This window comes from Neurospora tetrasperma, assembly GCF_000213175.1.
Source record: "Neurospora tetrasperma FGSC 2508 unplaced genomic scaffold NEUTE1scaffold_6, whole genome shotgun sequence".
In the NCBI taxonomy this organism is placed as follows: domain Eukaryota; kingdom Fungi; phylum Ascomycota; class Sordariomycetes; order Sordariales; family Sordariaceae; genus Neurospora; species Neurospora tetrasperma.
The window spans coordinates 1,609,045-1,635,036 of NW_009799104.1; the positions used below are offsets into that span (position 1 = coordinate 1,609,045).

At 51.3% G+C, this 25,992-nt stretch overlaps 8 protein-coding genes across 8 annotated transcripts; 1 reads left to right on the forward strand and 7 right to left on the reverse strand.

Moving 5' to 3' along the window:
• Positions 1 to 424: 424 nt before the first annotated feature.
• On the reverse strand, positions 425 to 1,306 carry NEUTE1DRAFT_140657 (uncharacterized protein; the record flags this gene model as incomplete). Its single annotated transcript, XM_009856004.1, has 1 exon — positions 425 to 1,306. One exon carries the CDS (start codon positions 1,304 to 1,306, stop codon positions 425 to 427), a length of 882 nt encoding a protein of 293 aa, XP_009854306.1.
• A 108-nt stretch (positions 1,307 to 1,414) lies between these two features.
• On the reverse strand, positions 1,415 to 2,266 carry NEUTE1DRAFT_140658 (uncharacterized protein; the record flags this gene model as incomplete). Its single annotated transcript, XM_009856005.1, has 3 exons — positions 1,415 to 1,494; positions 1,565 to 1,762; positions 2,206 to 2,266. The coding sequence occupies 3 exons, from the start codon at positions 2,264 to 2,266 to the stop codon at positions 1,415 to 1,417; spliced, it is 339 nt and encodes a 112-aa protein (XP_009854307.1).
• A 508-nt stretch (positions 2,267 to 2,774) lies between these two features.
• NEUTE1DRAFT_118144 (uncharacterized protein) lies at positions 2,775 to 3,233 on the reverse strand (the record flags this gene model as incomplete). The annotated part of the gene is made up of 1 exon (XM_009856006.1): positions 2,775 to 3,233. The coding sequence occupies one exon, from the start codon at positions 3,022 to 3,024 to the stop codon at positions 2,788 to 2,790; it is 237 nt and encodes a 78-aa protein (XP_009854308.1).
• Positions 3,234 to 3,360: 127 nt separating this feature from the next.
• On the reverse strand, positions 3,361 to 4,506 carry NEUTE1DRAFT_124609 (uncharacterized protein; the record flags this gene model as incomplete). The annotated part of the gene is made up of 1 exon (XM_009856007.1): positions 3,361 to 4,506. One exon carries the CDS (start codon positions 4,504 to 4,506, stop codon positions 3,361 to 3,363), a length of 1,146 nt encoding a protein of 381 aa, XP_009854309.1.
• A 796-nt stretch (positions 4,507 to 5,302) lies between these two features.
• NEUTE1DRAFT_50119 (uncharacterized protein) lies at positions 5,303 to 5,989 on the forward strand (the record flags this gene model as incomplete). Its single annotated transcript, XM_009855600.1, has 1 exon — positions 5,303 to 5,989. The coding sequence occupies one exon, from the start codon at positions 5,303 to 5,305 to the stop codon at positions 5,987 to 5,989; it is 687 nt and encodes a 228-aa protein (XP_009853902.1).
• Positions 5,990 to 6,363: 374 nt separating this feature from the next.
• On the reverse strand, positions 6,364 to 8,046 carry NEUTE1DRAFT_112861 (uncharacterized protein; the record flags this gene model as incomplete). Its single annotated transcript, XM_009856008.1, has 1 exon — positions 6,364 to 8,046. One exon carries the CDS (start codon positions 8,044 to 8,046, stop codon positions 6,364 to 6,366), a length of 1,683 nt encoding a protein of 560 aa, XP_009854310.1.
• A 5,607-nt stretch (positions 8,047 to 13,653) lies between these two features.
• NEUTE1DRAFT_112862 (uncharacterized protein) lies at positions 13,654 to 14,365 on the reverse strand (the record flags this gene model as incomplete). Its single annotated transcript, XM_009856009.1, has 3 exons — positions 13,654 to 14,001; positions 14,086 to 14,120; positions 14,320 to 14,365. The coding sequence occupies 3 exons, from the start codon at positions 14,363 to 14,365 to the stop codon at positions 13,654 to 13,656; spliced, it is 429 nt and encodes a 142-aa protein (XP_009854311.1).
• Positions 14,366 to 16,560: 2,195 nt separating this feature from the next.
• Positions 16,561 to 21,596, reverse strand: NEUTE1DRAFT_140662 (uncharacterized protein; the record flags this gene model as incomplete). The annotated part of the gene is made up of 3 exons (XM_009856010.1): positions 16,561 to 16,667; positions 20,131 to 20,251; positions 20,400 to 21,596. The coding sequence occupies 3 exons, from the start codon at positions 21,594 to 21,596 to the stop codon at positions 16,561 to 16,563; spliced, it is 1,425 nt and encodes a 474-aa protein (XP_009854312.1).
• Positions 21,597 to 25,992: the final 4,396 nt, after the last annotated feature.

Below are 25,992 nucleotides of genomic sequence, written 5' to 3' on the forward strand. Positions count from 1 at the left end.
GCTCAGGTACCCCAGGATGTACCACACACCGCTGTCCCTGTCTGCTTCTGCAGATACGGGACTGACATGACGCTGCTTGGTGGTCTGCGTGTTCCCTTGAACCATGTTCGAAACGGCCTCTCTGCTGGGTGGGTGGTTCAGACCCTCCACACGGTGATTCCTCGTTTTGACAATGGTTCTTGGCAGCTCGACTTTCTTCAACCGGTGGTCCGAGCTCCATGCGGAACCGCCCCATGCTTCCTCGTCAGGCTTCAGAAGCGAACGATGGCGGCGAAAGTTTTACTGCCATTGTCAGGCATATCACGAGCATGTCTCTGATGAATTTAATTCAGATCACTGGCAAAAGAGACATGTGCAGTGGTTCCTAACTGGACAGCATTCAAGAGCACTTCACAGAGAACAGACAGTTTTCAGAAATGTGCATTTACCATTTCCTTTGCTTTCTACCTCCGTTTCCACGGCCGCCTTTTCGACGACTTCCGCCATTGCCATTGTCAGCAGCTGTCTCCTGCTCTTTCCTGCGCCTTTCCAATTCCTTTTCCTCCTCTTCGCGCTCGAGCTGTGACTTGGTATCTGCCACGATCCCTTGCAACGTCGGCCCAGGAATCCGCCACTTCTTCCTCTTCTTTTTGGTGTTCCGGCTAAAGAACGATGTCCCCTGCACCAAGATTCCCCTCAAATCCTCCCACACTGACACCAGCCACGGCTTCGCATCGCATCTGAGCCATTTTGTCCAGTTCCAAAACAAGATTTGAAACCTGGTGAGTCCCCCAGTTGGAGAAGCATGGGAGAAACCTCGGTTCGCAAATGGATCGTAGTTCATCGAGGCGTACACGTTGATCCACAAGTCCCCAAGGATGATGAAAGGGGCTTTGGCGGCCAGCCACGCTATCGCCCTAATGCGGTGACAGATGCTCCAAGTAGCAGTGGCTTGCCACAGGAGCTGTGAGAAACCGAGAAAGAGAGAGTACCGGGCGCTCAAGGTCGGAATCCCAAGCCGAAGAAACGTGCTGGGGGTGCTGAGTACGGGGATTAGACTACCCAGCTCACTCCCCTCGAGCAGTTCCTCATCGGCTTCTCCTGCAACCAGAGCATGGTCGACCACCGGAGGCGAAATAGTTGCAGTGGTGTAGCGTCTCGACACATTATCCCGTATTGTCTGGCCGGTCCAGTGGATGTCGTCGTTGCGGCCAGCGACCATACCGTCCCTTATCCATCCGCTGACAATGCCGGCTCCTCCAAGTCCCACCACGTTCCCTGATATTGTTGGCCCGCTCAATGCCGATATGGATGGTGCTGTTATCATGGTTCTAAAGATAGTTGAAAAGAAACGAAAAGTTTGCGCTGAGCTGCCGATCTCTCTCTATCACCTCAGGACTACAGCGTCCCCAGTAGTGCGCGCTCTCGTCGAAGTTTAGTTCTTGGTGGTGAAATCGGTCTCGAGGTCCGTCGGCTTGAAGCCTCCATCGGCAGCCTTTTCGCAAGTGCATGCGTCTATTCAGAACATGCATGTTTAGTCACAAATGTTCTGTGTACATTATCTCTGGGGAAGAGGTGTGCTTACCAGCAGGACGAGTTCCGCAAGCGCAGGCGTTGCCCGTGGGCTTCTGGTTCTCGGTCGAGGCACGATCACAGGTGCACTGTCCGGCAGGGCGAGCACGGCATGAGCAGCGAGGACCCTCGACAGCGTTCTCGGAGTTGGCCTTGTCGCAGGTGCAGTGCAGAGCAGACTGCTTGCCGCAAGAGCAAGTGGCTTGCTTGGCTGAAGTAGGTGGCCCGTCAGTTGACTATCCAAAATAAAGATAAGAAAAACAGAGCGGTTCGTGTTTTAGGTGGATGAGTGTAATGCAAAGTCAAGAAATGGCATCCAAAAACGGGTCCCACGGGCTTGGTTGCAGGAACCTGAAGTGGGAGCAGTGGAGAAAAGCAAAAGATTAAAAGGGCCGGCGCCGGATACTGGCGGCGTGGGTGACCTCTTTGCCAAAAGATGGAGCCTCTTCTCCGTCCCAAAAAGCAAGCAAAAATGGAAAAAAAAGGATTTTCGTTGGGATCCGCCCGGTAGGGCAAAGATCGATGGGCCGAAAGATGGAGTGTGATGGAGCCGCGTCGTGGAGTCAAGTGGAGATCAGGGGCACAGGGGGAAACTGCGCTGGTGACTAGGCACCAGAGCTTTGAGAGCGAGAGCATCAAGGCGGAATGACTTACCACAGATGCACTCAGCGCTCTTGCCGCAGCAAGTAGAGGCCTTCGCAACAGGAGCAGACATGTTTGAATAGGTAGTTTGGAAGTAGAGGTATGTGTTGATGTTTGTTGTTGTGGTGTTTGATGATGGAAGTTGCTTGGGTAGTTTGGCAACGGCGCGGATCGGTATTCCGAATTTGTTGGTATCCTTGACTCGTGGTATTGAAGTTGGTGAGTAGTGGTGGAAGATGAGCGTGAGCGTTGCTGAGCTTCTGATTGTTGTTGTTGGTGTAGAGGATCTTGATGACAAGAGGTGCAAGACTTCCCTACAGACGGAGGAAGCGAGTCTTATATCTGAAATCCTAAAGTCGGCTGATGTCACAGACGAACATGGACATGCAACTGCTTGAACAACAACGATACTCTGGATGCAACAGTGGGGTTTCCGCTGTGTCAAGGCCCATCGACCACCCAAAATAGGAAGCCCTGTCGGAGCTGCAATGGGCTCAGTTGGGGCAGACGGACCGCACTTCAGGGTCATTCAGATCTGCCTTGCTTCTCATTGGTGGCTTTCGCAGAGGACGCACGGTACTGGCGAATCAGAGATTAGGTATTTCTCAGCACATCTCTTGTTTTGCAGCCCCTGATCAGCCCACTTTTCGAGAGGTGACAAGCTCTCACAACGGCCTCGACATCATTGGCTCCCAACACCACAATGATGACCATGATGACGATCCGTTTCCCCTGTTGGTGCTTGATGCTTCTCCCAAAGACACAACTGCCATCACAGGCAGGCCCAGAAGGTTCGAGATATTGGTAAACAGCATGGTCGACATTGGTCATCCAGTTCCGTTTGACTGCAGTTTTGCCATGCGTGTCGGGCTTCCCACTACCAGCGCACCTCAGCTACTTCTACACCTGGATGCCAGCTCATCGTGAGAAGCGACCTCCTTGGCCAAGCAGTTGGAAATATCTGTTACGTTTGCTTCATGCTTTCCGCCCCGGACTAATCACACGTCCAAAGATGGCTTGCACAGATGTATGCAATGGATCTGCGCTTGTCTGGGGTGAATCGGATGCTCTTTGACAAAGTCGCCTACTGATGGAAAGGAGAAGCCATGGCAAAAGTCCGTCAGGAAAAGGTGATGGCGTATTGCCCAAACAGCAAGCAGCCGGTTTTTAGCTCTTCGAAAACAAGTAGACCTCCACAGTCTGCGCCTCGTCATTCAGCACAGGGAGCGGCAGCTTGACCTCCTCCTGTATCGACCATCCATCTTCTGACATGAGGTCAAAGAACACCTTCTCGTCAGAATGCCTCGGCTTTGTGGAAAGCAAGATCTTGGTGTTGGAAGGGTCGGAATGCTGAGCAGAATGAGCATGGACAGCGGAAAGAGTCTTGACCAGCTCGGGCAGCAGGTCATTATACGTGCAGTCGCTGAGAATCACCAGGTCCCACGCCCGCGACGTCACCTCGGGCCCAAATATCCCATCCTTTCCGTCATTCCAGTCCAAGTTTTCGTACATCACGGTGCAGGCCGTCTGGTCTGCCGAGCGGACAATGTTGGCCAGCGTCCGCTCTTCCGCGTCGGGGAGATCGGTCATGAGAAGGGTCGATTTCTCTGCCGTTGCTTGCGATGAAACGCCCAAGATGCGCGCAACACCAAGGCCCAAGATGCCCACACCGCAGCCTAACTCCATGATGTTCAGTGGTCCGTCGTTTTGCTGCAGAATGTTTGCCAAAATGGGCAACGACACCGTGGTACTGCTGCTGTTGGCAGCCGTTTGACCAAGGACCATGCTGGCAACAAAGGAGGCGGTGGTGAGGCCGCCATCCCATACATGACGGGCCATGCTCTCACCCATCTCCTCCTCCACCTGAAGTGTCGCAGTCCCGCCAGGCAAGCGCAAGCTCCGGAAGCAAATGTGGCTAGTCGGACCAGGTGCGAGATCCGCAAAGACAGGAAGAATCAAGCCGGCTCCAGTGCCAGAACTGATGTCGTCGGTGATGAGAGCCGCCAATTGTCGGTTGGTTGGCCTGACTTGGACCGTCTCGATTGGCTGTGGTGGGAGTTGAACATCGACCTTCAAGACACGCATACCGGCCCTCCAGGTTGGAGGGTTCTTTGGCGTCAGGTTGATGGGCACCGGACCATTTTGTGGATTTGCTGGAGCGCCGGCTCCGATAATGGAAAGCTGGATTGGCTCATGAGGACAAAGGAATTTGTCGCTCAGGTCGGTTGTGATGGTGAGAACAAGCTTCAGTGTTTTAAGCCCTGACCTCCCCTGCTCCAACACAGGTGGTCGACAAAATCGAATATAGTGCATGGTGAAGACGTCCGTCCGCTATGGCGCGATGAAGCGTACAAGTCGTCGAGAAATTCGATATCGACGTGGATGTTGGAGTCGTTGACGGGGTAGGCAGGGGAGACAGAGCTAGAAGGAAATTTCCTGTCCCGGCAAGAGAACTCCCGGCAATGAAGCCCCAGCGCTGCTGCGGACTGCAGAGTTGACGGCAGTGCAGGGACGGGCGCCCGACGGGCCACTCTCCGCAAAAACCCCACCACCAGTTAGCGGGTTAGGGTCCACTCATGCCGTTAAGGGACCTGACCCGACCTTCCACAGTGCTGGGGCAGGATTCCGATCCCGGCCCTTGATAAGATAAGCAGTCCGGGCCGTGATAACGACGACATCAACTGGACACTCGCAATCCCTCCGATCATCATTACGTTTATGTTGTGTTTTGTTAAATCAAGTCTGCGGCTGGTCTGCCAAAATCGCAGTAACTTGCCAAGGGAGTGATAGACGCTTATCCCTGGAAATTTACATGTGCCTCTGGCATCTCGGCGCCATCCGATAGACAGGACAGCCGGGGATCGGTTCACGCCGCGAGCTGAAAACTTACACCTCCCAGACACCCCACGAGATGATATAAAGGGGACTGAAGCAAAGCTTCCACTTCTTTGTTGAATTCATACATTATGATTAACTAATTATTCCAGCAATTACTGGTTCCGTCTTCAAGTGATCTATTCGTCCTTTCGGTCCTCAACTTTCAAAGGAACCTTCGAAGCCCTTCGAAATGGCATCTACCACTTCAAGTCCTTCTTTCGAGGCACGCGCAATGACCAGCACCAAAGACCCCATAACCCTCCTCTCCACGATCCTCCGTCTGACTGAAGAGCGCATAATCCCCCTCACCCGCGCCGGCGTCTCCTCCGGCTCCAAGCTCTTCGGCGCTGCCATCCTCTCTCGCTCCTCTTTGAAGCCTCTGACCGTATCTACCAACAACGAGCGCGAATCCCCTTTGCTTCATGGTGAAATCAACTGCATCCAGCAGTATTTCACCTTGCCTCCTGCCTCGTTTCCAGAACAAGACCAGGAAAAAGAAGGCTACCGCATCCCCACCAAAGACACCATCTTCTTCGCCACCCACGAGCCCTGCTCGCTCTGCCTCTCGGGCATCACCTGGGCCGGCTTCAACGAGTTCTACTACCTGTTCACGTACGAGGACTCGCGCGACCTGTTTGCGATTCCGTACGACATTGAGATTCTCGAGGAGGTGTTTCGGGTCAAGGCTCCGGGGGATACTGAGGAGTCGCTGAAAAGCAGGCCGTTGTACAATCGACGGAACAAGTTCTTTGTGGGGAGGAGCTTGATCGAGTTGTTGGAAGAGGCGGCGCTCTCAGCGGAGGAAACGGACAAGTGGAAAAAGGAGATTGAGAGGGTCAAGGGGCTGTATAATGGGTTGAGTGAGACGTACCAAGAGGGGAAAAGAGACGGGGTGGAGAGTGCTAGTGTTTGGAAGTGAGCTACCTAGCTGTCCCAGTTTCGAGTTTGGGCGTTCATGTCTCTGTTGTTGCTGTTTGCTGTGTGCCTCCTGGTATAACATCTGGTTGGTTTCGTCTTGTTCGCGAGAGGCTTGTTTCGTTGACCTTCATTATTGTGTTGTGCAATGAGCAAGAATACCCGAGCAATGTGTCAAAGTGCTATAATGTTGGTGTGAGCTGGGGGGACTGGGAGAGAAAAAGCAGCCGATGTTGGTAGGCTGGATCAGGGCCTTGTCTGGTGGGTGATGACAGACTGGAGCCAGGCCTGTTCTCGACTGTCTTGTCCATGTCTTCGTAAGTGGGAAGAACAAGAACACCTGCAGTCAACTAATTCTCTCGAGTCCCTTTTCTCCGCTCAGAAGCTCGCAGTCCTGATCAACGGCCTCTCCGGCCTCGAAAAGTTGCGAACAGCTGTCGCCGCCTTCTGTACCACTTTCTCCGGCGAAAAGGCCGAAAGTCGCTTTTCTAGTCGATACTCGTCTTGCTCGTTTTGCTGCTTTTCGGAGCCACCAGTGCCAGGAGTGTCCGGCAAATCCCTCCTCACCTGCGGCTCGGGCGTGTTGCGTAGCACTGTCGGCTCGTAATCGTGCTCGCTGTTGCTAACCCCATCCTCCCACGAGAACTTTCGCGGACTCGAGAACAGAGGCTTGGGCTTCCACTCCTCTTGGTAGGACATCACCCGAACTGGACCAGGCGAAGACTTTGTCGGCGTGCCTGTGAATCTGGTAAGGAAGCGGCGGCGGCGCTCTTTCCGCGCGGCAGATTGATCGCTGGCAAGTGGACTCGGGAGGTCTCTTGGTTCGAAGTCATTGTGTTCCACTTGGGACTTGTCGTCGATCCGAAGGGCGTCCATCCTGGCCGCAATCGTGCTCGGGCTACTACCTCTGCTGGTGATACTCAGAGGAAGAGGAATATACCGGGCCATGAGATCAGAGAGAGGTTGGTAGCCGCGTTTCCGCTCTTTCTTATTGGTGGGACTGACATTTCGGCTACCGTCATCGCTTCTACGGTTCTCGGTGGTGATATCGTGCTCGGTTGACAAGGGGTCTAGGTCCTCGAGGGACCAGGATGTGAGAAAGGCATTTTCGACGGCCCATTGAAGGGTTCGGCTTCTGAAATGAGCGGCCATCTCTTCCTGTCTCCGCATGATGTCTGCTTCGAGCTCATCCTCATGGCCGAAGCAACCTCTGATCGACTCGTCCATGGAGGTATTTACCTCTATGTTGTTCTCCTGCTCGATCGTCGACGAACTTGAGCTCTCAGTCGGGGATCCCTTCAAGTATTTATCATCCTTGGGTGGGACCGGCGGCAAAACAACCATATTCTCCTCGCAGACCCTCATTCCGACCAGGTTCAACGCCTCGTGAAGATCAATCTTCTTCATCAACCGCTGCTTCTCCAAGTCCTCCGTCCAACCTTCGTCGTAGTGCCCATCAAGTCCACTGATCAAGAAGTTAAGGAGGACATCGTCCGTGAGCTGGAGGCCACTAACATCCAGCCGCGACCAAAGCGCATAGAAACTGTCCAGATAGTCGGAGAGCGTGCCGAAGTTAACGGCTTTCAGCATCAGCAGGTCAATCATTAGGTCGTCTTGGCTCTGGTGCGGATCGAGTGGAGGAGGTCGGCTGTACACTTCCTTGACAAGCTCGTACAGACCTTTTGCATCGTATGTCGGATCATTGAGCGAGATCCAAGGGTTTGACCGACACTCTTTCTCGAGAAACGACATCAGGTCGGAGATGCTGCGACGGATGATCGTGTAGACTTTGATTCTGTTCTGCATGTGGTCCCATGATAGGTAGAGGGTGCCGTCGCGCGCGCTTGGCGGTGTTGAAGGGTCGCGGGCCTCGCTATTGTCATCCAAATTATAGTGGCGCAGATGGGCGAGGACGGCTACTTCCCAGAGCCGAAGGTTGTCGATGCCGGTGAGGAGGGGTACCTCGGGCAGGAGAGTGCTCTCCTGGTTGTTGTAATATTGGTATGATGGTCTGCGCTCTCCCCCCTCGGGTGGATGAGCTGGAGCGCCTGCAGCCATCATCCTGGTCTTTTGTGTTGTCGTCTGTTGGCTCACCTTGGGGTCACCAACGGTTGTTGTTGGTGGTTGAGTGATGGGTCGCCGTCTCCCTTGAGATGGCTGGAGAAGGGCGGTGGAAAAGGTCAAACGAAATTGAGGAGTTGTGGAGGTGATTCAGCTTCCCAAGCAGCTTGTCTTGGGAGGGTCAGATAATCGTGATGGAGGAAACCAACCGACCTCAAGATCCCCACCGTGATCGTTTGCAAGCAGCAAGCGACGAGCAAGCTGTCGACTTTGCGGGCAGGTTGGGCAAAACCAACTGGTGAGCAGCAAAAAATTGGAGGTAAAAGGGCTTCACTTCCATTCACACAATTGGATGGGAAAGACAAGACGGAAGAAATGAGGCTAGATTTGTTATTGGAGTTGAGAACCCTGAATTCCACATGTTCGCGCATGAACGAGACAAGAACCTTGACTCGTTGGTGTGGATCGGATGAACCACATATCCGTGACCTCCGGGGAAGATATGACAAACTCTGTGGAAGCCTTGTTCTAGACAAAAACTGGAAACAGGTAAGACATGGAAGTAGCCCCAAGTTCGTTTTGCAGATCTTCGGAGTGTTGACGCTAAAGTGATGTGGAAGTGATATGGCGATGGCTTAGATCTTCCCCTTAACCATGTTGGCGGGTTAGGGTTAGAGGTGCAAGTAAAGGACAGGCGATAGCAGCCTGAGGGATAACGACGAGATGAATGTTGCGAAACACAATATATATCGAAGAGAAACGCTGTCGTGACAGTTAAACAGCATCAAAGTCTTGCCTGTATACTTTTTTTGTGATTGCACTATTCCTTGGCGCAGTCGTCGAAGAGTGATGGACTTTTCCACTATCATAGCGGCACTTCGTGCCTTCCGCAGCGGGAAATCGCGAGTGGCAATATACCAAGTCTGACAGACAAGCCATGCTAGAATATCAAAACTGTTTTCTGGAGATAAATATGGTTTGTCAGGCAGTTGGAAGGCGCAGGCATAGGCTGAGGCAAGTAAGCTAAAGGTTACTAAGTTGAAGGAGAGCATACAATGAAGTCGGGCGTCCAGTACCTGTTGAATTCTAGCCACCTGTTTTCAGAGGAGGTTCAGAAAGTTGGTGGCGAATGAAGTTGAACTGAAGTCACAAACACGGATGAAAAGGAAGAATTACATCTACACCTATATGTGAAGAACTACTTGGCCATCTAATTTTATCGATCCATTCCCTTGGATGTTCTCGGAAGAGATGGCTGCTTCCTTCTGTTAATGGGATGCCTGGGAAGGGAAGGTACCTCTAGGTAGGAAGGGACGACTTTGAGACTGACATGAGAATTTGAGAGACTTCAAATTGCGCACCGGACCCATCTTTAAGGCCACTATATCAATGTGCTCAACGTCTTTATGAAACACGATTCGTATGAAAAACATGGTATGGGCCTGTTTTCCCAGAACGACGACCCCATATAACGAAACGTATTCGCTCACCACGGTTCTCACAGGCCTATGTAAACTGCTCTCAACATAAAAGGTTACGTACATGTAGGCGGCCCGCAAGACTCAAAAAGAGGAGGATTCAGCAGGCAGCACAGAATATCATCTCAAGTGAATGAATGAGTACATTTTCGCTACCTCAGAACTGAAGAACATGGCGAAAGAAGAAATGGCTACAAACGCTTGAATTAAATATAACATGAAGAAAACTGTTCCGCGCATAACAACATCTTGTCATACTTTCCTCAAATGACCCACTGTCTGCATGTGCGTCATGGTCGTCCACGGTCGCAGGCGTACTGGTTAAGCCCCAACAAAGGCACCGACACAATAGCAAACCGTAAACAGGCACAGAATTGTGTGAGTTACCAAACCGCCTACATAGTGTGAGTCAAGGCTCAGCTTGCAATGCGTTCCTATTTTGGTTTCCAACCTGCGCCCTACCTCTAGCCTTAGACCTGACCCCTTATACTCCACCAATATCCACCTTATGAGCCCACAATCTATCAAATGTTTTCAACAACTTGAAAGCTGCATGGCGCAGCGGAAGCGCGCCGGGCTCATAACCCGGAGGTCACTCGATCGAAACGAGTTGCAGCTAATAAGCTTTTCTATTTTTGCTTTTGAACTATTCATCCCTTCTTCTTATCGCCTTATCCACCTTTAGGTACCTTGAACTTTGTTTACTTCCTCTTCACCCCTTTTCCCATCTTTCTTTTTCTCCCTTTGCCTTCGTGCACAATACTGCCTACCCTCCAACAATCTGCTAAAAAGCCAATGTTTTTTGCTGATGTCCTATTTCCAAGCCATTGTCTACTTCATTTTCTCCCTCGTTCTGTTTTCTCCAACCCAGTTTCATCACTCAAGGCTCTGTTCGCGAAGCATCTGACTTCCTCTCGTCATCGCTGACAATTCGCTACGCACGAACAATAAAATACTTCGTAATGCTGTCCCGATCTTTCGGTATTACAGAACACAACCTGACTCTATATGATCAATCGCTTTTTCTTCTTTATTATTTGAACGTTGGTATCATCTCACGAGCACCTCGCTCTTCTCAAGGTATTCGGCATTTGCTCCAAGACCCGATGATGGCGTGCACATACTACCAGCACAATGACATAGCTTTTCCAACCCAATCTCACGCCTGACCCGAGTGACCTCCAGCCCAATGCCCCTCCGAGGTTGACACAAAGAGAGAAGCCTCATGACAGTTATGAAAGCTGAGGGTTCCATACAGTGTATTCCACTATCTCATAAGAAAATCCCGAAAACAACTGCACACGCCCCCCCACCCCTGGTTGTGGTTGTAACCGATTTTGGTGATGTGCATTTGCGGGTTTTGCGCCGCTGAGGAAGATCACGAATCGCCTTTGGGCAGACGAGATCTCACGTGGTGTTATCTATCACATCTAGTATAGACTTTTGTCAGGGTTCCCCTCATGGCACAAACCAGCTGCCAACCCGGGAATGCCCAACGGTAAGATCGTTGCATTATTTGAAAATGTATGATTCGGCTTTATCGTCATCCTCATCAATCTTCGAACTTGGAAACCGCCGGATCGCGGACTGGAGTCCAGATCTGGATGTCGATGGGAAGTTCGGCTCCAAAAATCAAAGCGGGCCCAATTGGGGCGGTGCTAAATCAGATCTTGATTTTAGCGCTAACTGGGCCCAAAGATAGGGCACCTGCACCGAGAAAGACCACAGAGGGGCATATCGATGACACTAACAGATGTCTGTCTCACCTACCCCTCCGTAGCATCGATGAGGGGTATATCAGCCTCTAGTCCGATGTTAGCCCCTCCAACAGCGCGGGGCCGTCTCCAACAGTTTGGAGTTTGGACAAACCTCCAAGGAGTTCGTCTCGACTCCCAGGGCACGGCTCCCGTCCCAAACCCCCAGGGTACCGCGCCAACCGCGCGCGACCGGCGGCGCCATGCGATGCGCCATCCATCCATGCGATCATGGCACATTTCAGTGCATGACATCGCCTACCTAGGTAGATTTCAAAGGGCACTAGGAATCTCGTCAGGCGCTAGTTTATCATGTTTTCATGACGCTATAAAATCGACGTGGTGAGATCTCATGTTCGATCAAGGATATTCCAAGATGGGAATACTGTACTTGGTCTGATGCCACACACACATCTTGTGAGTGCTCAAAAGTCGTTTAGGTCGAATGTTTGTCGTTGGAGAGAAAGACTCCAAGGAAAAGACATCCGAATGGCAGTTGCAAAATTACATGTCACCTCATGGCAGAAATGACAATTCCAAACTGGACCTTCTCTGCGCGATGCCTCTCCAGACGCCTTTACTCTCTCTCCGCAACATTCGATGCTCACTTTGTAGCCAGGAACCAGAAGACAAGTTCCTATGAGGCATCAGAATCAGACCCGAACGGACGATCAACGGGTTGTGTATTTCTGGTCTAACGACACCCCCAACGACGTCACTCATCAGTACAGTCCCGACCCCAGAGCAACTATTAATCCATCTCGGATCCTTGCGGCACTAGAGTTGCAAGGTTCCAAAAGCCACCCCCATTTCCCATGCTTACATGTCCCAGAAGCAGAACATGCCACCGCCTTTGGAATAAGCTCGTTCAAGGCTCCCAAGTTGAGACCTGAAAGCCGGCCGCCTTATTGGGAAATGTGGTCCAGAAGTAGGACAGACGCATGATGATGGCTTGAACTAAACCTGGCCGCTTTGAACCTGACCCGACCCGACTGGACCGAAACAAATTCCCAACCCAGCCACCCAGGCCACATTCATGCGACTGACTGGAAGATAGGTCAAAAGATCTAGTCTCATCGGAACCAGAAACCGAATCGGTAAACGGATACCTATAGAGTAGTAGTTACCGAGATCTGAGAAGTATGAATAGTACCTACCTGCTAACGGGTAGAAATTGCGGGGAGAGGGCACGGTCAAGATGAGGTGTGGTTTGCGACATGGACTGGACCCTGTTTGTATCTCGTGGACGTTCCGGCCATGAATGTTACCTCTATGCGGCATGCTTCATGCCGAACACCAAACTGCAGTTCGGGTTGTATAAGACACCTCGCAGGTAGTTCAGGTACTCGCCTCTGGACGCGTAGAAGACTTGGACGACCAATCTCAAGGAATCCTCCAATGCCATCGCCAGACTGCAATGCGAATGTACAGATATCTTGAAGCGTCCCAGACAAGAAAAGACATAGAAGACACAAGGCAGGAAGGGCTGTAAGGATATATCCCTAACTGTCCCGTCGTGCCCCGTCGTACCCTCTCTTCCATCCCCCTTCCTGATGCCCCTGTCTTGAACTTGAACCATTCGATCGCCCGAAACAGACCAGCCGATCCGATGAACCTACAGCGAGGCCGGCAATCATCGGCAACTCAGCCCGCTTGTTTCAAGCACAGCGTGTTTCAGACATACATAAGGTACTGATAACTAGGTATCTTACCTGTAGGTATCCTGCCCGTTTGCTTTATATGAATTTGGACGCCAATCTTCTTGACATTCATTCTTTTCATGCTAGTTCGCGTGTCAATCGGTTATGAAGGCGGCAGGGCCTATCGGGACGGAGATTGACCACGGAGGAAGCAGCCTCGAGGCGTGCGGCGTGACATGGAACTAGGCGGAGGTTGGAGACCGGGGTCTTATCCATGTCTCCATTCCGTGCCGGATTATATGCTGTCACCAATGGTAGTATGTAGCGGACGCAGGGTCCAATCCCTCCTCCGGTCTGTTCTACCCCCGTGCTGTCTCATCTTCCGTGTGCCTGGATACCGTTCGCTCGCGGCGCGGTTGCGTGTGCATTTGTGGGACAGTATGTGATCACTGCACTGAGCCAGGCACTGCCGCTTCCTTCCACTTGAAGAAGATGGTTCAAATCTGCAGAGGACTTCGTCAATGGTTAGTAATCAAACCCCACGCCTGCATTTACCTCCCTTCATCGCAGGGTATCTAGGTTTAGTAAGGTAGGTAATTCTAGGTAGCAGGGACACTCGCACAGCAAATGATACCCAGATGAGAGAAGTGTGGGGGTATACAATCCTTTGCTGCTGTGATATCCTTTGAGGTTTCCAAGGGCAGACCTCAGGTGACTCGTTACCTAAACAAGGGTTTATAGTTCGTTTCGTCCTTCGCTGTGATGACTATAACGTGGATTGAAAGGAACCGAAGGGTAATCGTTGGATAGCCGTTGTAGCATCGTAAACCCCGCATTTACATGTCGCATGACGAGCTCGACTTCGTGATGATAGCCGCCGAGATGGATATGTAAGATGGGGAGCTTAGCTTGTAGGCGGGGTAGGTCGTAGCTATCCCAAGTGAGCTTGGAGGTCTTCATGAAGGACGAGTCACCTGAGGCTTGTCGTTTCGTGATGACTAGGATTTCTGAAGGCGTACCCAGGATGCCTATCGTTTGAATGTAGCCAGTTTCCCGATGGATGTTGCTTTGCTTTTTGACTTTCTAGATCAAATTTCATCATCATTAAAGGAGGATGGGGATGTGCGGAAGCACTTCCAATTCAAATAGTCGACACTGTGCACTCACTGCTTGCTGTGTGGACGGCACGACATGATGTTTACCTCTAGGTTACAGTAAGAATACTGAGTTTGGTAGAGGCACAGGAGGGTAAAACTGCGCCGCACCCGTAACACCCCATTTCGCAGTCCCATCTTATATTGACCCTCAAAATAGGCGATGGGTATATCGGTGTTAATCACCCATATTTGCGACTAGGCAGCGTGTATGTGTGCTCTCCACAGCTTAAGTCCGAGAACATACAAGAGAGAACTGTGACCGGCGCCGAAAAGACCCAGGCCACAGACATGGTGAAAATGCGTGCACGCCTTTTTGATTCTCCAGCCGGTGGTCGCCCACGGTATCAGTCAGAAAGTAGGTAAGCTAGGATCACTGACAAGGATGTTTGAAAGGGAGTAAGTTTATCCCCCTGATGCAACCTGTGTCGGTAGCACAAACCGCAGTTATTTCCTGGATTCACGATGGTGTGTTGATCTTTTCCTGTCACTAACAGCTGTGCGGGAAGTTTGCCTGTTGCAGTGTTAGCGCCTAGTTGCAGTGATGGTAAGACACACTTGCGCACATCTCAGCACACGCAACACACATTGCAGGAATACATAAGCGATCAACTTTATTGATCACCGATGCATACAACTTGTAAGAGATCAACGTTCATTGGTTCAATTCCCTTTGAAATGAAGTTCAGCACGGCTTTTCCTGCACGTAATCGCAGTTAGCCGCCGAGTAGAACTGTGACCATGTTTCTTGGCTCTGGACATTACTATTCCCAATTGTGAACTCCCTGTCAAAAGAATTTGGAGGAGGACATGGAGGGTGCGATGGTGACGAGTTGAGTGATTGTGAGCTAGATGACCGTTGACACTTCCTGTACCGTGCTCGCGACGTTCTTGGGTAATGTAGTGACTCGGCTGCTGTTATCACCGACGCGGCTACATGTGTTACTAGGTACCTTCGCTCTTTGCGCACACCCCCTGTCCCTTTCTCCTGTCGAGGCGAACAATAAAGGTTTGATGCGTTCTGTCCAGAATTGCTGGCATATAGCTTCGGAATTAAGGTAAACAGAATAATCGTGCAGCTGCAGAAGCCCAGGTAAGCCATGCCATGCGACGCAGAGGCGAAGTGGATGCGCCCGAATACCACTCTGTATCGGGCGCTCCGAGGCGTGGGCTTCACGAAATACACCGTAAGCTTCTTCGATTTCATTTGTCAACCAAGTTCTGATGTCAAGACTTGAGCGGTGGCCGTGTAACCGTTATTCTGGGTAGTGTCAATGGGCCGGACACTAAGGGCACGTCGGGGAAATGAGGAGCATTCTTATATATGTAGATACCAAGAAGTGAAAATGTGAAAAGGATTGGCGGTGACAAGGCTAATATATGGAGAGCATAGCGTTGTTACATATGCCCCATTTAGGTGGATTTTGAAACTGTCTATCAATGCTCGACCTGAGTCGATAAATCGGGCAGTCAAGGTAATCCGTCCGTGTGAAAACAAGAGATAGCTGAATTTCCAAGCGGAAACTTGGGGTTGTGAATGTAGAATTCAACGGCATATTTGCAAGGCGTAAACTCCATTGTGATATCCTATAGGAGGGGGAGTGTGCTTGAGCTGGGTTTCTAGCAGTACCAGAGAATATAACCGCTACATCCGGAAAGCGGCCCATCATGAATCACAATAAATTGCCATCGTAGTAGAATACTTTTCATGTGAATTTACTACCATCTTTGCCGCCTGTCAACTGTACTTTGCTCGATGCAGCTTGCACGATCTTCTGCCCCTGACTTGGTGTTGCTTGCCTGTTACCCAAAGAAGTGTGATGGAGGCGTAAGTAAGGCGCTTGATAGTAATACTATAAATTAGTGATGATTATAGGTTATGCAGTACACCCACATGGCACCCTCGACGGTACGTGGGATGTACCGAAATGCACAGAAGGTGGTAACGAGGTAGCATCCTGGAAGGTGTTTGCTATTGTTGGTTCCAACAATTCACGCCCCTCGAGAGCCACACTATCGCCAACAGGCACCCGTCCCGAGAAAAAGAAACAGCAAATGAACACAATGGAAGCAAGCATGGAACAATTTCAATGTTCCATATTTGTCCAACTGCCGACCCCAAGCGAAGATCGTCAGGGAGCAAACAAGGGTAATCCGTGATATTGAGCCACGTTCAGTAGAATATGGATGCAGGCAGTTGTCAAATAATTGCCTGATTATGGTGTTGCTCGGCTTGAATGCCTGTGTGCTATGCGCCTAGACAGCGATATCAAAAACGATGGCAGGATAGTGTTCAACTTGAAGCAACCACCAAGTGCACGATATGTTGTCCGCCATGCTTCTCTTAGGGCTGGCTGCCTGATGCTTGGATGACAGTTGTAAGCCATGGCATGATCGAGATGTAGTGTTGAGTGGGAGGGCGAGACATTATTATAGTCGATGATTGGAGGCTGGAGGAGCAGACCGAGGAAGTGAAGGCTCCAAAATGCTACCCAGCGGCATATTGGTTGCGCACCTGTTCCGCATAGTCGAACTGTAGCGTATCAACAGTATACTCCACAGTCGAAGGGGTTGTCGTGTGACGTGATACAATGACTATTGATGGTCGAGTCACAGGAAGTTATGGGACAAGATGTGCCTGAACTCGCCAACGGGTACTATCAATGGCATGGCCAGGTCACTTGCAAGGCGCCGCGCATGCAGCCGGTAAACATTTGGGATGGTGTATTTGTAGCCTCGCGGAATTGTCAAGCATGCAGCACTCCTCTTCAACGAGATTGTTTGCACCTCGATTGGATACGTAGATGGGTCGTAAAGGGTACTCGAGAGAGCGCTCGGGAGGTATGAAGTAGAGAAAGCAAACTCTTTGTTCGCCCGCCACACTTGTGTCCACGTTGCACATGTGTATATTCATTCTGGCGCACCCTCGGACCGGGTTTCAAAGGGACGACACCTTGTTCTAGCACACACCCTGTCCCCAAATTTTACACACTGAATTGAACGTTGCTTCGTGCTCGCTCAACGAGATGTCGAGACATGATCTTCGAACCGTTGGACACAGGGGTCAAAGGCCCTTTGCTCCGTTGTTCTCTGGCTTTCATCCAGGCGGGCTCGCAGCCGTATCGGTCTGTGCTGTCATCAACAGGGTCGGGATTTGGCAGTAAAGTGTCGGCAGACACCCGGCGAAGGAAGCTAAAGCAGGAAGTGGCTGAGCCTGAACCCGCACAACACGGGTGGCTCGTTCGTTCGACTCGTTCGTTTCCCACGCTTTGACGTCGTACCGAGCTGATGTATCAATGTAGTGAGCGGACAACGGCATGCATACCTGTATCCCCTACCCGTGACTTTGCATGCTCCCGTAGAAGTAGCTAGGAAAGCCTTTCATTCCGAGTCCAGTCAGGGGGGGCTTCATGACAGCATTCACACCGCAACGTGAATGTAATCGATTGTAGACAGGCCTGGGGGGAAGCGAGGCGCAGTCGATGATGGAAAGGCTTCGCCGGGTATTTGTTTCTGTTTGCGCCCTCCGGTTGAAGGTGTTGATTATTAAACCGCCTCTGGGGAACAAGAAGGAATTGGAACCAAGACAACGAGACCATGGAAATTTTCGTTCAAGTTCCATGACAAGACTGAAGTGAGTGGATGTTCCAATAAGGAAACCGCAAAGGGAAAGAAGATATTGGCCGTGCACTCCAGAATTGCCCCTCGCTGTGAACTGCAACCCCCCGCGCCAGGATCAAGCCCAAAGCGCTGAAAACCTTCTGCGGCCATCTTCTGTGGCCCAGCTCGCCAGCTCCCGCCGCCGCATTCCCCGACCCTGTTCACTCCACTGAAAAGAAACAACCGCAAGAGCCGCCAAAAAGGCCCTGGAGAAAGAGAGGAAAGAGCCCTGCGACGACGGACTGGAGCGCGGGGCAGCACACAGTGTTCATCCCATCTTGAGAACATTGAACCTTGACAGCCGGGAAGGACCGACCGCACCCCACAGCGGAGCTCTTTCCACACTGCCCGGACCCGACTGTGGACACTGGACGGACGTTCTGCACTAGTGCACACTAGTGCAAACAGAGATCCACTCTGCCCACTTTGCCGGGAGGGTATCCACTCACCTTCTCCTTCCATCCCGGCTTCCACCTCTCTCCTTGACATTATCGAATTCGCACTTCCAAGGTTTGGGTTCGACTTGCAGCCGATGATGAAAGACATCGATCCCAGCCGTGGAAATTTACAGCCATTGAAATTCATGTATGGCGATACATATGGAAAATTGAAAAGCAAGTGTCACGTACATCGAAAGAAGGCTTTCCATGTTTTGTCACAAGGGAGAACAGGGAGGTGAGTATGCGGTCTGTACGTAGCCTACCGCCCCCTCCGAGGGCGGCCGCCAAGTGTGTGAGCCCGATGTTGATCCCTTCGTAGCCTCAAACACCTCGGTGGACCGACCCCCCTTCAGTTCGCCGACCACCTCCTCGGGATTGCACTACCTTTACACTACCTCGATCAAAAGGGGAAGGAATGAGGGTGTTGAAGGTTGATAATTCCGCGGACAGGTGAAGCAGTAAGTGAGCCAACTCTGACACTGATCATATCATTCACAACACAACTTGAATCAATTCTTCCGCATGCATACACTTTTCCACTCACAGTGCATGACCACCTACTACAACAAGGCTGGATTATTAGACGTTTTTCAATGGAAAGCTTCAGATCACCCGTGCCGTTTTCAAAAATTCTGTTCCTTTTTTTTCTTCTTTTTTTTTCTTCTTTTTTTTTTCCTTGTTTGTGAAGGCGGGTGAAAAACAATGGCAGGAAAGGGCGGGGGGGAGGGCTGGAATGCCTAACTCTGACACCCCAGAATTGCTTCTGCCATTCCATGTTCATTTTTCCCTCCCGTCTGTGACCAAACAGCAGGCGCGCTTCGTAACCGAAACACACACGCGCACCAAAATTTTCCTCGGATTGTCGTGCCAGTCATAAGCGCCCCCTTGCCTGGTGTATGCATGTATGTGCGCAAGGAATCACAGAGGTTGTGTGCGCGCTCTACCGCTGTGGTCAAACAGATACCTCTACTTTGTTGGTATCATGAATCCCATGGAATGGGTCTGGCAAATGAGGCATCATCTTTCATGTTGTAGATTTTCCTAGGGCACGGCATGCCTGCGTGCAATGGTTTGCTACGAACGGCAGCACGGCAGCACAAACGGAATTTCTCAACCTGTGATGAGACGTCACACCAATCTCCGGGTGTGTGTGATATGAGAATTCACACGGGTCCACAGACCGTGAGGCGACGATTTTGGAACATAACCAAGTTGGACAAAAATCATGTCGAGTTGTGTGTGTGTGTGTGTGGTGAATTAATACAAGCTAGCTACATTGTTGGGAGGAGAGGGTTGATGCGAACCTGATACCCTCCTCCATTGCCATTCCTTCTCTATCCATCCGCATTGACATTCTATTTGTTCCTTCCTGACTTGAAAAGGAAAGAAGAAGTGAAACGTTGGGTATATCCATCCTGTGATCCCCATTGGAGCTGATTATTCAAGAAAAAAAGAGAGAGAAAAAAGGGACAAAAAAGAAAAGAGGACAGTGACGGCTCCATGAAATTGTGTGAGCATTGTCATTTAACAACCTGTAAAACAAAAGCGATCGAAGGCTTGACATCACAAGCCCAGTGTGATGCGACAAAAAGATAACAAAAGCAAACTCGCCAACCCAATTTTTTTGACATCCAAAACCTGAGTGAACTGAAGTTAAAAAAAAAAAAAGAAAAGAAAAGAATACCACAAACACAGTGATTACATAGGGGGAATACTTGATAGAGGTAAAATATCGTCCTCCGCATAAAACCCATTCAAACTTTTGAGTTCCTTGCACAACCTAAGTTTCGTGTAATGCAGCTTCTCACTGACTGCTATAAAATCGTTTCCCCCTCCATTTCTTTCCTTTGCGTTGAGTTGACTTTGGGCGGGCCGTGGTCTTTTTTCATCACGCCGCGCCGCAAAAAAATGGCAGTCTTGGGTATCATTGATAGGGAATGGGTGTCGCGTCTGATGACCGCCCCGCTGTTGTTGTTGTTGTTGTTGTTGTTGTTGTTGTTGTTGTTGTTGTTGTTGTTGTTGTTGTTGTTGTTGTTGTTGTTGTTGTTGTTGTTGTTGTTGTTGTTGTCGTCGTTGCTGCTGGACTCCTCCCCATTATCTTACAACCAATCTTGTCGGAGGGTATATCTTCGAATTATTGAGAGGTGAATATGAGAGGGGATTAAGCGGTCGGGTTGCGAAGGATATCCTCGCAGTTCGCGTCGAAGCGAAGATTCCACAGGCGGACCTGGGACATGAACTTCTCCGTCTTCTCCAGCTCCCGTTCAAATCCAAAAAGCGTGTCGACAAACTCAACGCCAGCGCCCTTGCCGAGCGAAGAGCTCCGTTGCTTGGCAGTAGAGCGAAGCATGGGAGCCTCGCAGGCCTTGAGAAGCTTGCGAAGCTTGTCGGTAAGGCGGTCACCGGCGTCCATGAACTCTTGGAGGATCTCCTTGTTCTCCTTGGAACGGACCTTGTCGATACATTGATCGGCACGCTTGATTTTTCCGGCCAGCTGGATCAGGAGCAGCCACAACTCTCCGGCCATCTCAGAGATAGGAGTAGCGGGACCATGATGGTAGACAGTCCAGTCATAGATCCATTTGCCAAGGGAGTTGGCATCAAAGACACTCCCAAGCAGCAAGATAGGCTCCTCCGTGGGGTCCCAGTTCTTCAGCGAATATCCGGGAGGGATCTTCCAATTCTTGGCATCTTCCTCGGTCGCCACACGTGTCGGCGGTGGAGGCTTCTTGTGGGAGGAGCTGGCTGGCCTGGCTGTCTGGGGGCGCTGGGGGACTGCATGTGATGTGGAACTGCGACGTTGTCCTGCGAGAGGTCTGCGGTCCGTCCGGTCCGAGTCGTACTTGGCGGAAGGAAACGCGGACTCTCTGTCATAGTAATCGCGGTGCGGACCGGTCTGTGCATAGTAGTGGTAATCAGTCCCTTGTCCACCAGCATTGACAGTAAAGTAATCCCGAGTGCTGTATCGGTCGAATCTCGATTGGAGAGGCTGCATGTAGGCGAAGCCGTCCACCACCAGCCGGTCCAGCTCGTCTTCGTCGGATTCCCCATGGGAGTCCGAAGCCCGATAATTGTAGGAATAGGAACTTCGCCGCTCACGCTTGGGGTTGGAGCGAGGAACCGAGAAGCTGTGCTTGCGCGATGACCGCGAGTGACTCACATTGGCAGTGGCATAGTGGCCGTCGCTGGTGTAGCGGGGAGAGAAGGAGCCGCGAGGGCTGCTGTAGGCGTTGGTGTAGCCGCTGACACTGCCGGACCGGAAGTGAGCCCGTGTGGCCGGTCGTTGTGGTCGGGGAGGAAGTTCGGTGAAGTATGCCGGTTGCCGGGGCGAAGGTGTTGTCGAGGCACTGGCGAACCTGTCCTCGTCGTAGTGGGCGTAGACGTCCCGGTACCGGGTAGACTCGTAGGGTGAATAAGTGGCCATGTTGTCGATGATGTCGTTTTCTTTCCAACCAAATAAAATAATCTTTTTCCTGAACCTCAACAGCAACAAGTTGCTAGCTCCTCTTCCCTTTGTTTCAACTGAGATCCTTGCTCTTTATTGCTGCATGTATTTCCCTGACAATCCTGAATCGAAGCAGAAATCGCGCCTGATGTCGTGACGCGGAGGAGATGGAACCCGTCACCTGGGTATGCGGTCGATAGTGAGATGAAGAAAGGGGAAGCGTCTTCTGCTTTCCAACATGTCAAGAGTATGGTGATATGTGTGTCGATGATCCCCGGTGCAGAATTCCTGGGATGATGCAACCAAGTCTAGATCGACCTTGACTGCAAGCGTGTGGATAATTGTGGATCTGGCTGCGCTCCAGATTGGATGACAGCTGGGGAGGATGTCGTGGAAATCCGCGGTTGGAAAGCCGTTGAGGCGGGAAGGCGTGTGAATTGGCAGACAGGAGCCAGAGATGTCACTCAAGAGTGGTGTGCAACGGGTGGTTGGCGAACTTTATAAACTTGAACTGAGCCAAACCGGGCAAGGTGAGAAGCTCCGGCTGCTTGCGCGGAGAGGGCGGGACGACTTGGCAAGGAGACTTGCGCCAAGAGTCATAGACCAGGGATGTGAACCAATTCAATTTTTCGAGCCCTGTCGCTCTCTGCAGCTCTGCCCCCGGTTGATGTGGAGGGGGCGTGTCTGTAGAGAGGGTACGTAGCCAGCCACGCAGTTGCAGTAGCCTGCTTGGGATTAGTCACTTTTTTCGTGGTGGTGGGAAGACGCTTATGAGCACATTGCCAGAAGGAACCACACCCCCCGACTACGTTCTGTCACACTGTGACTGGATGGCACTGGATTTTGAGCCAGTCATGCATCGATGCGTTACCAGCACTCACTCTCTGTCCGAGACTGCCAAATGCCTGGAGAGAGAAGAGCCGCTGATAGGACTGGTCTGGCGATAGCCTCTGACTCAATGATGCCGTTGCCTCCTTCAGCTGTCTCCAAAATAGACCGACTGTGTGGGCGACGATAACTCGGATTCGTTGATCGACAGGCAACTCCAGCGTGCAAAAGAGAAGCACTTCGAAATGTCGTATGCGAAGGAATGGAGCCTGTTGGATCTCTCGCGTGAATCCCTCAACAATCGCCGTCCAATCTACCGGGTTTCGACTTTCCCGGGGGCCCCTGAAATTTGCACAACAAACGCTAAATTGCCCTTGAAGCGCCCCCCGGATTCCTGATGATGGACAGTTTCCAGCCCCCAATCCCATCCAATGCGCGCCGATCGTTGAAGTATAAGCGAGATTGAGACTCGGTCTGAGCGAAGATGCTCAACGTCGCCGCAGGGAGTAACTGGTTGCTTCCAGTATTCACGTCCGTGAAAAATTTTCGCCTTCGTCCTTTACGAAACTGTCTGGTGTTGCACTCCGGCTCGGATAGAAAGTAGGCAATCAAAGATGTCGAAGAGAGGGACGGCGCCCGGACACCCGGAATGCTGGGCACCGAGTCGCCGAAGTAGTTGATTGAATGCAAAGCAAACTGAATATGGATTCGCGATTGGTAAGAATTCTTTTGGCAGTACTTAGGTTGTACGCTGTGGCCAAGACAGGTGTGCGAGTTTTGGTTGACCAATATTCGACCGGGAAACCACTAACCAGACGAGACAAAAAGGTAGAAGGTCCGGGAAATCGATGGAGGTTGAATCCGGCAGGAACGGGGGCTTTCTTCGAGATATGTAAGCATAGCAAGAAAGCGCAAGCTGCCATGGCTGCTGACGTTTCTCCGTGTCTCTCGCCTCTTGTGTTAGTCGCCCCTTCCACGGTTGACACGTTCATCGTTTAGGAACGGCAGGAGTTCCTCGCCGCAGACAGATGAGCAGCGGGATTTGGGAAGACTGTCCTTGAGCTCACCGTTGATTCCCAACTTGAACTGCACCTACGTCGACATAGCATCCAGATTCAACGAGTTGACGAAAAATGAACGTGAAAATAGTATGTCGGATGGGCACGGGCAACTCTCTTCGAGATGGTTGCAACCATCACGGCAACCACCGTGACCCTTGACCAAAAGAAGCCATCATGTGTACATCAGATGCCTTCCATACGGCATCAACGTCTGGGATTCGCCAAGGCCATCAATTCTTCCACCACAAATGCCAGATTGAGGCGGCCAGATGTACGGCCACGGAGAACGGTCGTCAGCCTTTCCTCGCGTAGCAACGCAGTTAGGCTGAAGTCCAAAGCTCGCCCCAGACTCCCCAGTTTGCCCTTGTGCTTGCGAGTGTTCGTCTGCACGTGGCTGGCCTGCATGCCCCCAAAACCACATGCATGTGTATCCCCCACCGCTCAGTCTTATTTCCTGCTAACCTTTTGTGGTCAATGTATGGAACAAATATTGAAGCTACCATACTCTACCTGCTTGTTCGATTTACTGTGTAGTATGCCGTATCTACAGTGCTGAAATTGACAGATATGGTAGTAGCTCGATCAACCTTCAATGGTCCAGTCGCCGCTGGTCCAGCCTCCCTCTTGAATTCAGAAGCTATCTCGGTTGGCTGACATCTCGGCGCAAGAGCTCTTCCCTGTTTCATAGCTGTTACCGTGTCCTCTGTGCACGCATCTCATCCCGTGGGTTTGTGTACACGAAGAAAGAGAGCACTCCTAGCCAGGAGCCCTCCTCCTTGTGGCGAATAACCAACGACGGGGAAGCACGGGAGGTAATCCTTGCGACTTACACGGCACCAGTGTTGATCTCCCCTGAGTACCTTAAATGTGATGGAGTTTTGCTCTATCGTCGAGGAGCGACGAATAGGAAGTGTTCCCCTTGACTGCACCCCGTGATCAGCTGAAGGACCCAGGGGCCTGAAGCTCGGCACTAACCCAGCTGGAAGTACAACATGAGCCTCACTGTCGACCGGATGTGGTTGGCCCTCAACCCGAACCTTTTGATCTTCGTCTAGCGCAGTTTGGGACCCGAGTATCGCTGGAGCCACGGATATGACAGAGCTTGCCCCGTATCCCGCTGTCGTGTTGACGCTAACCGTGACGATTCGACATCAGACTTTCACAATCGAACACCTCTACGCCATTCACAAAGCTCCCGGTGAACAAGTCGCAACACACTCACCGAACAGAGTGCACTTCTTGTAAACGAGAAAGACGCTGCTATTCCCCAGGAAAGAACACGTCCATCCATTACCCTCATTTCCTTCCAAGGTATGGCATGATTCCACCAAGGCCTTGCTGTCAGGCCTGTACACCATACAGTGCATTGATACGGTCGGCTCTGTTCAACGTCAACGGCATTGCGACCACAGGTGAGGGCCATTTTCTCGTGGTGGACATACCTCTCTGCGGCCTGTTACACATGGGCTTTGCTATTCGCTGCACACCTTGCTGATGCACACCTTGCTGATGCTCACCTTATCCCCGGCCTGGTGGTCGGCTCTTGGAAACCACACGCCCCTCCCCTGTGCTTGAACATCAATTCCGCATGGTGATTTTCCGGAGGCTTTTCCCATTAACCCTGGCTCAACATGCCACACACCCCAGCGACTTGGTTTCTTTTTGGACAAAGTCACAGAAAAAGTTTTCCAGAGTTTGATTACGAGGAGGGTGTGCTTCATTCCAATTCCCAAGTTTGAAGGAAATGATCAAAGTCCTGCGCACGAAATGGATGATCGGGCAATTGAAGACTCTCATCAGTGTCCATCATCTGTCCTATCAACAAGGTGACTCACACACCACATTGTTATTGAGTAGTTTGTCGATGATGTACGCCGTATGCTCTGCTGCCCTACTGATGGCGCCTGGGTAGGTATTGTTTGCTGCGTTGATGTCCAATATCGAGAGAGGGCTGTCGCCGAGGGTGCTTGGGTTGTTAGCCAATAGCTTACTATCCCGAGCCGGTCTTTGATGCAGGTCTGGTTGGTTCCTGCTCCCGATTGGAGGTGAGGTTTTCTCAACGGGTAGTCGTCCCAGAAAACGAACTACAAGTGCATAGGTATTCGGAATTCTCATTGCCAAGACCCTTACACTAGTGTAGTGTACAAGTGGAAGCCAGGGCAGGCTAAGCCAGAAACGAGGATGAATGACACCTCGACACCATGCCGTTTTCTCGAAACCTTTTTTTTCACTTGGACGAGAATATGCAAAAACTTTGCAGATTTATATATGGCAATGCATTGCTCACCACGTCACCGTCTTCGGCGTCCGTCCGTTGTTGCAGTCATCCTTCTCGGTCATGTTTCTTCACCGATAGTTCCAACGGCGGTCGCATGGCGATAGTACATAACTGCAAGCAGTCTGTCAAAAAAGCGCAGACTCGGCTGCACTGCACGTGCGTGTTGGACCCAACAAGAAGCCAGAAAGCGGGTTTGCGCGGCAGCATC